General features: G+C 35.8%; 1 protein-coding gene across 1 annotated transcript in view; it reads right to left on the reverse strand.

Moving 5' to 3' along the window:
- Window positions 1–2418: 2418 nt before the first annotated feature.
- The window catches only part of LOC118738486 (hyphally regulated cell wall protein 3), a 42478-nt gene continuing 32137 nt past the window's right edge, over window positions 2419–12759 (reverse strand). Inside the window, exon 3 of the mRNA XM_036469421.1 lies at window positions 2419–4866. Coding sequence (XP_036325314.1) covers window positions 2859–4866 — 2008 coding nt within the window. The 3' untranslated portion in view covers window positions 2419–2858. The remainder of the gene's footprint in view (window positions 4867–12759) is intronic.

Raw genomic sequence — 12759 nt, forward strand, 5'->3', positions numbered from 1 at the left:
GTATATGTGCAATAATTTTTTTTTTTTTGTTTAAAGGGTTGCCATCTGTTAAATAAACTAAATTCAATTTTTTCAATAATTTAATTGAATTATTACAATATTAGTATCCATCGAAATGCAGGAGGGTTGCCTACGTCCACTTATGGTTACATGTGTATATCTTGGTAACCGCTGTACCAATTTCTTCGAAACTTGGCACAGTTGTTGTCCTTGGTACAGCATATTAAATGGCTGGAGATTTTTAAAATCTAACAATAACCACGCCCACATCCCATAGAACGGTAATTTAGAGAAACATGAAATCTTCGATAAATCAATAAATACTAAAGCTAATTTATTCAAAATTGATGCTTGCAATTCTTTACCAGGAAATACGTCTGTGATAAAATTTTGGAAAATGGGCATAGCACCGCCTACTTATGATCACGTATATGTACCTCGCTAACCGTTCTAGCAATTTGTACCAAACGCGGTATGATTATAGTGCTTGCCACGTAAAAACAAAACGCTGAAATTTTTTAAAATCGGTGTAAAATTACGGCCACTTTTCATATAACGGTAAATTTCATAAATGCTTGGAACTTCGACATTTCGAATTAAGAACGCTAATTTACTCAAAATTGATACTAACAACAATCCCTGGAAAAAAAAACAATATTATTTGGAATTTTGGAAAATAGGCGTGATACCGGCCACACATGTCTATATCAGTTTATCTCATTATGTCTAACTGAACGTTCTATCGAAGATGTTTAAAATAGGGGTAACATTCTGAGCACAATATGCGGCAGAAAAGGCAGCAAAGGTCACAGGCTACCTTAGCAAACTAATGGCAAACATAGGCGGGGCCAAAGCAAAGCAAAAGAAAGCTTTTAATGGACACAACGACGTCCATTCTCCTTTATGGTAGCGAAATATGGTCAGATGCGCTAAGAGCTGAAAATAGAAGGAATGTACTGTTCGCCGTATAAAGAACGAAGACTCTAATTGGAGGCTCAGCATACCGGACAGTCTCAGAGACTGCGAGTGATAGGTGGTACATTGCCTATAGACTTTGCAGCAAAGAAACGGAAAATGAAGTGGAACCTAAAACAGGCCATAAATATAGCATAAACATCGCAAGAAATAGAAAGGCAAACTCAACCCCTGTGACAAACACGATGGAGCGCGAAGAGCGAGGCAGATGGACGGGTGTCAAGAGGCTACGCAGACGTAAAATTTTACATTACCCAACTGCTATCCGAACATGGATAATTACGTGTAAATATCTGTATAGAATCACAGAATGGGGAAAGTGGAGACCCCAAGTTGTGCACACTTTCTTCAAATGTCAAATATGGAAGTCAGAACGGGATGCCGACAACAACGTTGTAAAAATGATAGGTAGCGAAGAAAATTGTAACGATATCGCAAAATACGTCGAAAGTATCCTGAGATCAAAAAAGCGTTCAGTGTAACCGTATAAAGGAGCGACAAACTGTCCAACCAGAGCAACGGCTTCAAACATGGTGGCCCTGGACAAAAGAGAGTGGTCCCAGTGTAGAGAAGTTTTCCAAGGTAGAATGAGGGATTGGTTTAGTAGCTTCACCATGTAGGAGCGACGGTTTCTATATATTGTGCGAAGGCAATTTCAACCCTTTCCTCACAGCCAATAAAAATAATAATGAATATACATGCCGCACGTTTAATAATATACAGAAGTATTTAAAAAATTTAAATTGTGTGGGAAACGCAATCAAAGTTTGATCAATTCATACAGTTGGTATACAAAAAAAAACAGTTAAAAAGACCTATATATTTGCGTTGTTTGGGAAATTTAGCCATGTGTTAGGCGAAACATATTCTACTTATCAAGCTTATTAATTGTATGATGAAATCACCAAAAACGTAAATTTTGAGTTACATCTCTATATTATTAAACTTACATGGCTGTTCGACAATATAATATAATATAAATCTCGCTGTTTTTAAGATATGGTAATGAATTTTAGAAAAAATTTCCCAACAGGGTATTTTGCATTGATGATGACGAAAACTCTTAAAAGATATTTCTTAAAAATGATTTTTTATTAATTGCAGTTGAATTCCAAGAACTGTTCAACAATTTATAGTGTTTGCTTAAAATTTGTTCAATTTACATACATATATTTATTCGAATCATCTTCAGAAACTTGTTGAAAACATCTTCTTAAAAAATATTTTACCCACTCATACTCTGGTCGGGTATTTTTTCCACTATGATAATTTCGCAGAATATTTAATTTAAATTTATAAACGCCTATATGTATAATTAATTGGCTTACTATACCTAAACTTAAATGTAATTTAGCTCATTTGAATGAATCTAAATAAACATAGGAAATTAAGTAGTACAAAAAACTCATCAGCAAGCTTTAAAAATGATTTCATTTCCAGCGAACTTTCTAATTTCAGGCGTCAGTGATAGCAGTTCATTCGTAATTGAGAATCAACGATGCGCGTATTGGATTTTACCGCGGCCGTGTATGAAAATCCCGTCGTTAAATTGGGCTGGTAACCAATCAGGCGAGTTGAAATGCGATTACGTCGGTCAAATCCTAAAACGAACGATAACAGGCGATTGGCAATGTCGAATTTCTGAAACACCAAGTTGGCGAACCGAATCCTCAAATCTTGGGCCGACCCAGCAACCGGCTTGGAGGAGTGTGTTTGTGTAAAGCTCTGCTACTTGCTAAGCATAAAAGGAATTCTCATGGAGGAAAATCGAATGAACGCGCCAGCATATCAGGAAAAATGCGAAACGGGCGAGGCAACGGACGATGAGGTAAATAAGTAGCTATTGAAAGCGGATCAGTTGGTCGTGCACGAAATAAAGCCGATTATGGACTGACATAACTACCCCAGGCGTATTGTTGTTGTTGATGTGCCTGATTTTGGTCGTGTTGTGCCTGATGCAGCGGTGAAGCATGTTGTTGCTGCTGCTGCTGCTGCTGCTGCTGCTGCTGATGATTTGCGAGGTGATGATGCTGGCCATAGTGCTGGTGAAAGCCATGGGGTACGGCCAACGCTGTCGTGTCCATATCAATGCCACTCGCATAAAAGCAATTACCGGCGTTGGCGGAATGGCTTCCACTATTACTGTTGTTGTTGTTATTGTTGTTGCTGCTATTGACGGAACCACATTTGCTCGCACTTCCACCGTTCGTTATTACTGAGGAGGATAACTTTGTTGTCGTTGTTTTTGTTGATGAGGGTGTTGTCGTATTCAGCGGTTGCAGTTCTAAAACATCACGTTGTTGTTGTTGTTCCTGCTGCTGCAAATGTGATTTGTAGAGCAGTTGAAATGAGGCAGAGGATTTCGTTGAATTATTGCTTTTGCTGCCATTGCCGCTGCCAGCTATAGATGTTATGCATGAGCTGTTGCCTGGCATTGTTGTTGGGGCTGGCGGCGCTTTTGTTATTGTTGTACAACGGACGTTTACTGCGGATGCAATTGAAGTTATCGATGGGGGAGCTGTTGCCACGGCAGATACCGTGTGGAGTGGCAATTGTGTGCCTGAGGTCTGTGTCATTGGCATCACTTGTTCCATGAGATATTGGTCAATTTCCTTTGGATCAATATCGCTGTTGCTCATTGAGTTTGGCGCCATGTAGCTATGTGCCGTTGCACATAGTAGGGGTGTTTTGTTGCCGCTGCTGCTGCTGTTGTTGTTGATCGCAGCAGATGCCGATGTCGCCGCGCAGGATTCCAAGTAATTTAGCACTCCAATGGAATGTGGCGAGTTGCAATCATCAGTGCTGTTGGGGCCACAATTGTAGCCGAGATATTGGCCTGCTGAATAAGTGCCAAAGCTATCGCTCTCAGTGGCATCTACACCATAAACGCGCCCGGGATGCATAGAGCTAGCAGCCGCGCTTTGATAGTGTGGCGAAGCCAACTCATTGGCTGCCAGAATTTCGCTGGCGGAACGCGGAAAATCCAAAAGGCCTGCACTGTATGAGCTCTCATCCAAAGATATGTATTCGCGCGCCCCATCCACTAGCACACCATAGCCGACAGCCAAATCGGCACGCCCCGCAACAGACTCACTCGAGGGCTGCAAAAGTTTCTGAGGCTGTGTTTGCCCGTGTGTAGGAGTACGTTTGCCGTTCAGATTGGCGCTCAATAAACTGCTACTGCTTAGTGTGTAAGGTGTGGCAGGCGGTGTGAGAGGTTGTCCGTCAGCCGAGGTGCTTGCACCGGTCGACTGTAGCGAGCTGGCCGTTGAGCAGGGTGAATCCATTGGACGCGCGTAATCATAACGTTGCTGCTGTGCCAGTTGCTGCTGCCCAAAATCAAGTCCCGCCAACTCCGTCATGAGGCCACCATTGGCAGCGTTGTGCAATGAAGCCGCGCATGCGTTGTTCAATGAGTTGATAAATGCTTCGCTATTAAGCATGTCGGCAGCACACGTGATTTCACTGATATTACTGTGAAAATTTGGGTCAGTGTTATAGGCACCCAATTCTTCGATTCTGCTGATATTTCCCTGTTGTGACGTTTGCTTTGTGATACGTCCATTAAGGCGGCTTGCGGTTGTGGTGCCACTACTGCCCATTGCTTTTCGACCACCCGTTCCACTGGAACTCTTGGGCAGAAATGTGCCTGTGTGTGCACAGTCTGCTGTCAATTGTAGCGGTGCTGTTGCTGCGTCCGTCAGTTTGCCGGGCGTAAGTGTGGTTGTCACAGCATTAAGCGCATCATCGCACTGTACGCCACTGGCTGTGAGAGTGCGCGCTTTTTTGCGCCGTGGCTGATATTTGTAGTCCGGATGTTCCTGCTTGTGTGTGAGTCGCAACTTTTCGGCAAATTCCATAAACGGCTTTTTGTCAGATTCCTTCAAATTTCTGTTTGCAAAAAAAAAAGAAAGATAAGACGAAAAAAGGAATTAAAACTGTTTTGTATCATTGTACATAGGTATCTAGATATATTTATGCACATATTTAGCGTATAACAAATTTTCAAAACATTAATTGAATTGCGTTTTCATTGTTTTATCTACACCTTTACCAACAGTATTTCAGGAAAACACAAATGTATTTCGGAAAAGGCAAAATGAATTTTAGAAAAACACAAATGTATTTCAGAAAAGCTCTAATGTATTTCAGAAAAGACGAAATGTATTTCAGAACAAGCCAAATGAAATTCAGAAAAACACAAATGTATTTCAGTAAAGCTCAAATGATTTTCAGATAAACAAAAATCTATTTCAGAAAAGGGCAAAAGTATTTCTGAAAAACACAAATGAATTTTAGAAAAGCAAAACTGTATTCTAAAAATATTTTACTGAAATTCATTTGAGCTTTCCTGAAATACATTTGAAGTTTACTGAAACACATTTGAGTTTTTTTGAAATTAATTTGACCTTTTCTGAAATACACTTGTGTTTTTCTGAAATCAATCACAAAACTCCCGAAGTTTCAGAAATGCTTTTATTTACATTGTCAGCAGATATTTCCACTGGTCATGCTCACCGATATAAGGTTGCCTTCAAAAATGTTTGCTCAGCAGAAGACGAAATCCGATCTGTGGTCCCTATTTTGGAAATCGTACAGTCAATTTTTCCCATATTTTGTTTTATTTAAATTTTATTGATTTTTAATAAAAATATGGTTAAATCCATAAAACCCAACGTTTATATTTTTGAATCAATTAATAAAACGTCAAATTTACATAAAAATTTCACAGCTTTTATTCAGAATTCTAAGAATTTGTTTGCAGTATAGCCCATTCAATTTTAGTATAATAAAGTAGAAGTTTGAAGTTGCTACAAAATACCGTTAATTTTTGTATATGGAAGAAAATGCGCAACCTCGACAAAAAAAAATTGCAAAATTTCGTCTCTACTTCTCTCTACTCTGTGTCAGGGCTGTCAAGTTTACGTGTTCTTCTCTCAGCATCTTCACATGCTCTTCCTTTAAAATGTTGTACTCTGATAATGCTGCCATATAAAAGGTGAAATTTTCTTGACAAAATAAAACGCCATAAGTACCCGCAGTACCAATCTCTCACAGAGAGTCCCGTTGAAAATTTTGAAAATCAATAATCGGCAATAACCACGCCTACCTCCGATATTTCTACCAAACCTAGAACAGTTATTGCTATTGGAGTAATAAAGCGATATATAAAAAGTATTTAAATCAGATGTACATTACGTCCACTTGCCATATAACTGTAAATTTCTTAAATACGCAAATTACAACAACGAATGGCGCAAATATACTCTAAGTTAACACTTAAAACAATCACTTAAAATTAAATAAGACATAAATCAGGGAAAATGACTACATAAGCTACACCGGTATGGACACGATATCGAACCGAAAGTATCGATATAATACTCATTTTAAGCATCGCTGTAAAAATATCGGGTACCCATTAATATATCAATAAGAAGACTCGATATTCCAAATATCGATACAAAATTGAAAAAATTAAATCTGAGGGCGCGCCACATTGCAACCTAAGATAGTACACATTTCTGCGCATATATCCATATTGCTTTACATATAAATTCCAAAGTAAGTAAGAAGGATATATTACGATTTGCAAGAAATGGAACCCTAGCTAAGGCTAAAACTCAGGTTTTATTTGCGTTAAAAATTTGTTTAAAAACAATATTAACAACAAAACTTTCAATAGAAATTTTCGTAAGGTAACGTCACGTCAGATACTTCGGCTGATAAAAAAGCAGGACAGATTTTTACATTTTGTAATTCGGAAAATTAACCTTAAATATTTCAAATATTACTAAAAAAAGTTTTATACAAAGAGTTTTCCCAATTCTTAGAGTCTTAAAATTTTGACGTTTTCATTTTATTTTCTAACATTTTGTCATACAAATGTCATGCCACGCCAGATTGGAAATGCCCAATATAATATATTTTTATTCCCATTAACTTTGTAATGTAAATTTACGATTCGATACGATACAAGAGTTCTGGTACTCGATTCCAAAAAATATCGTTTGAAAACTATCGAGTAAAAAGTATCGGTATCGAATGGCAAAAATATCGATGTGGTATCGTATCGTATCGAAATTCGTGTCCCTATACACCGGTAAGCGCTTCATTAATTTCCACCAAATTTGGTCCAATTATTCCAAGAAGTCTGAATGTCAAGTGGCTGTTGATTTTTGACGATTTTGTCATGCATTTTCCTCCATACAAAGTATGCTCGGTAAAATTTTTATATGGAAGAAAATGCGCAGCACTGTTAACGAAAAAACGTATCAAAAATTATTTTGTATTTGTAGCCATTTTAAATATCCAATTTTGTAGACCAAAATTGCATGGGCTACAAAACTGCATATCCGAAATTTTTCTAAAAAATATTATTAGTTTATTCACTGCAGGTCATTAAGATAGGGCACCCCTTTGTTTGAAAATTTTTTTAGATTTGTATAAAATTTTAAAATCGGATTTACGTGTGAACGTGCTATATCTTTTTATAAAACATTAATGAATATTTAATAAACAAAAGGAAAACTGTAAATACTAAGGACAAAAAGAGTGAATGACGAGGAGTTATTTATAAAGGGATTTGTTCATTCAATTGCTGTCAATAATGTTAAATATACATAAAAAATTACTTTTGGGTTTTAGGCTGAGTGTGAGAATAGCAAACAACAGCAGCAAGAAAATAGAAATTTGTAGAAATATGTCAAAACCCGTAAAAAAATCGACTGCAAAATATTACAAGTCAACGCAAATTTTTAGCAGCTGAGCTCTTGAAGCACTTAAAACGTGTATTTTATTATGATGAAATGTCGCGGTCTATAAAACTACATACCCAAAACTTTCAAAAAAAACTCAGATTAAATAGTTTGAAATTTTTTTGATTTCTATAAAATTTTTTATAAAGTCCCAAACTACGTTTATTTGGTTTTGGTTAAGGCAGGTATAATAAATTTTCATAAAAAGCTAAAAACAAAAATCGCTAAACCAATACCATTTGCACAATTACCTGAACATCATCCCACTGTGCTAGATATAAGCAAATAACAGATATAGCAATAGAAAAATAAAAGGCTTATTCACACCGATATGGTAAACCAATAATTGGTATTTAGTATATCTTTTTTTGTGAATGTCCTCTTTGGCTTATTTGCATTTGGTGCGAATGCCCCTGAATGAAAGTTCTCAACATGCCTCATATAAGAGCTGATAATACCAGTGAGAATGTAAGACAACTCTCACACACACACTTGTTACTCTGGGGAGAGTATTCCAGTCATGAGAACTTATGAAAATTCTTTGATGAAAGTGAGTCCTTATTCTCGTTGCTATTTTGGCGGTGAGGACGAGAGTGAATTCCTATTCTCACGACAATTATTCTTATCGTTTACGAGAATCTTAAGGCGGAATTACTATATCTGAATGAAGAAGAAAGCGCTACATTACGCAAGGTAATTGACTAGCTAAGTCCTTCGGTCTGGAAATATCAATAATGAGAACCGAAGCAGTCTTTCACCCTGGTAGGAACGAAGTAAGTATTTTTACATGACTCCTTACTGTCCGCTGCAGTGTAGTGAAACACTTTTCAAATCGAGTAACAGACTGTGCCACGCGGAACCGAAAACGGTAGAGCGCATTATTTGCTATTACAAAGCACGCACCGAGACTCACATGACCTAAATGGCCTGCAACCAAGCCAAGAAAATAAGTACAAGTCAAAATCGAATCTATTCTAATCTTATGATGGCATTAACTGAGCTACATATCGTTACCTTAATATAGGAACTCTAATTCATTTTGTTTTCACATCCAGCACTGCACAAAAGTCTACTCTCTGTAAGCCTATTGGATTTTAAAAATAACTTCCACAGCATAAAATTAGTTAAATTCTGCAATAAAAGCAGCCTTTAAAAGTAATCCTTAGCAAAATGTTTTCATTTTCTATGGAGTATTTTCATCACTCGATAAACAAACAAAAATGTTAGACAGGGTCATTCTATATTAAGGTAACAAAATGTTACTAAGTATACACATGCATATACATACATACATACATACACGTACATATTTATGCTCACATCTGTTGTAATCGCTTTAAAATTTTTTAAAACTCGTAAATCAAGCATTCAACTAAAATTACGTTTTGTTTGACAAATAAATTTTCCCATCGAAGCGCAGATTATTTATATGTACATATGTATGTATGTTTTATTTCGAAAATTTCATGGTTCATCGACGGTGTTTTGGTGATAAGCTTGTGCAAGCGCTTTTAACTTGATTCAACTCGACGTAGGGAACGCTTATCAGCAATAACATGAAACACTAACAACAAACTCATATTTTGTTGCACTTTTTCTTTTTTTTCAAGCAGCTGGGCTTCAATAAATTGTCACGCCTCAATGGTGAGCAACACTTGGAATTCTCATTTGGTATACATACAAAGATCAATTAAAATATTTATTTATTTTTTTTCATATTTTTATTTCGTAGCGTAAAAATTTTCAATGCAAAATCAAAACGGTTTTAATAAAAATAACGGGTCTTTGTTACGCGCATGCTGTAACACATGCTGAACAATGTTATTCGTATGTTAAATGGCGCTTGTCAGAAATTTTTCAATGATTGATTGATTTGCTATATGAAATTCTTGAAAAACATTTACTTTTCATAAGAATGCACGTTGCCCTTAATACATAATGGGAAAATGCGGGCAGCCTAAGTTTGGAAAAAAAATTCGAGCATCTCTACTGCATCTCGAGGAAACTGCGGAAAATTATGAAATTTACATTTGTTCGCTTTTCTCCCAGAGGGCATGAGGAAAGCTTAACTTGGGTGTTAAAAAAGTAGGTTTCTTGACGCTTCCGATGAAATTCATAAAGAAAATTACATGTTACTGAAAATTTATATTCGTTAATTTGTTAGTTTGTGAAATAAAAGACAGATAATTTTTAATTTACATCATATTTGTAAAAAAATACAAAATATATTTTAATGCTCCCTTCATGAGACTGCCAATAATAATACCCAATTGCTTATTTAGCCATTTTCTATTATTAACTATTTTTTAAAGGACCTTAAAAAATCTAAAAAACCATTGTTATTAAAAAGATAAAAAAAACTACTGTGTATTATTATTAACAAAGTTTTCCGATCGAAAAATATCAATTTTCAAGAACTTATATAAAAATATATATATATATAATAAAATATATGGAAAACTTTGAGCGCGACCTCTAAATATTTTTAGATTTCACAAGAAAGAAAAAAGGTGTATAATTTTTTCGGTGTGGGGGCTGAAAGCATTAAAATTCCGAGTTTACTTTTTCACGTGTACAATTTCTCTTCGATATTAATGGCTGAAACGTAATTTTTAATATAATTCTGTGTACTGGGATGGAATATATGTATGTAAGAGAATAACGCCATATTTACACTTTAATTTGGTTCCTTACTTCGGCCAAAGGCTTATTATCTTCCAGTTATAATTGCTAAGATGAGTAGAAGTAAGTAAAGTTGCAGAGAAGCAATTGCAAAATGTTGTTATGCTTTTTTATAAAGCATAAAAAAGGATTGGCAGATATTTTTGCACACTTAACCCTGATAAAACTATCTATGGATTTTGACGTTCTTTTCGCAAACGGGTGATATAAAAAATTTTACTTTGGAATTTTATTTTCTGCTACGATTTTTCACGTTTTTTTGCGATGTGGACCCGCCATATCACTGTTATATATATCCAACGCCAAAAAGTCTTTTCTTTCAATCTAGAAGCCAAAACTTCTTTAGATTATTCCATATCCCTTATCAAATCAATAAAATTCTTGTTAGATTCAAAATCACTTTCACTGCTCACTTCACTGCAGATTTTTTCATGTACTCCGTCCGAATGTGATAAGGGACTTCTAGCCGATTTTTAGTCTAGATAAATCGTTTCTTGAAAGGAAAGTGATTTTGTTTTCATTGGATGGGCACTCCGACAAAAACCCACTGTAGAAAAAGTAAGTACGGACACTTTGAGCAACACATGTGTACATATAGAATTTAATTGGAAAATGTTCGTCCACGTCAGTTTACATTTCTTAATATCTACTTCGAGTTTATCTACTTATTCTCTTAAACTAAGCTCCAATGACAGAGAAATCGAAATAACTGAAGCAATTTAAATTCGATAATACTTCGCTATGCAAACTTACTAAGCGAACAACTGCATAATTAGTTTTTCCTGTTTGCACTTCATCAGACATTCTTCGTAATAGTTTTTTTCATTTGCAGCATTGACAGGAAGCATCATCAACGCGCAGTTAACACTGCAACACGTCGCTAACGGAACGAAGCTTAAGGACCACGAATTAAACCAATCGAACGGAAAGCAGACGGCTATTAAAACTTTTGGTTGGCCACAATGCGCTTCACCATCAACAGCAACTGCAATAATTATTTCCGCATGTTTCGTAACATAGCCACGATATCAAGGAGCGGCTGATTGCTTCGTCCTTGAAACTCTCTCACTCAAGTTTTTCCATTTTACTTGTGCATTCTTCTTATTATTAATGTTTAGTTTTTTATACTCGCAATTGTTTTATTCTCCAATCATTGTACTAAGCGTTGTTGCACAACATTGCAATACTTAGGTGTAAGTAGGATTATATAATTGCTTTAGTTCCCTGCGGCGAATGCTACTAGTTCCGCGATACTATATCATCAATTCTTCTTGCATTGGTATTAGTTATTATCAGGGAACGGATTTTATGGAAATTGCTTTTTTTTCTCCTGAAGAGATAGAGTATATTCGATTAAGAATGTCCACGATTTAGCTTTCCCTGATTCCATATATACACATTTGATGTTGCCTTTTTTTGCCTTTTTTAAGATATTTGCCTTTTGTTTGCCTTTTTTAAGATTTTTGCCGTTTTTTGCCTTTTCTACCTTTAAAAAAGTGATTATAGCATTTACAATTTTTTTTTTAGTTTAAAAAATATACTCATGCCCATGCGGCTTATAGAAGCGCAGGGACCTCTTGCCAAATTGGTGTTGAAAAAATTCAAAGCCGTTTTCTCAGCAAACGTAGGCTTGGAGACAATAAGGGGTGTGGATAAAATTGTAAAGGGCGAGGAAAATGCCCTTATTCCTGATAATATGAACGTTTCAAACGTTCTATATTTAAATTGGGCTCCACTTGTATCAACTTACGGCGAGCGCACATTTAGTAAATTCAAGGCTTTTCTTCGCGAAAATCGAATGAAAATGCTGCCAGAAAACTTCAAAATGCATCTTGTGGTTTAATGTTACTACAACTATACAGATTAAAGTTTTATGAATTAGAAACTCGAAAGGATAAAATAGTCAAAGTTTAAAAGTAAAAATTTTTCATATAATGAAACTAGTTCATAGTTTTTCTCTTTTTACTTTTAATATAAACATTTCTAAAATAAATATATTTTTTGATTGTTCTTCGTATTTTCTGTCTTTTTTTAGTGCCTTATTTTGCTTTTTTTGCAATACCTTTTTTTGCCTTTTCCTGCCTTTTTCGCTATTTTGTTTTGCCTTTTTTTGCCTTTTTCCCAATACCTAGTGCCTTTTCCTGCCCTTTTCGCTATTTTATTTTGCCTTTTCCAGCCTATTTCGTCACTTTATTTTGCCTTTTTTATAGGTTTTTAGGTCCTAAAAATCCGTTCCCTGGTTATTATAAAGCAATTTACCGTTCAAAATGAAGTTGAGGTCGCCCAATAGGTAGGCAGTTTCATGGTTAACTTAGTTCTGGAGACTCAAACTGCCGCTGCGTAT

This window comes from Rhagoletis pomonella, unplaced genomic scaffold (assembly GCF_013731165.1).
Source record: "Rhagoletis pomonella isolate Grant_MI unplaced genomic scaffold, Rhpom_1.0 Rhpom_scaffold_00004, whole genome shotgun sequence".
NCBI classification, from domain to species: domain Eukaryota; kingdom Metazoa; phylum Arthropoda; class Insecta; order Diptera; family Tephritidae; genus Rhagoletis; species Rhagoletis pomonella.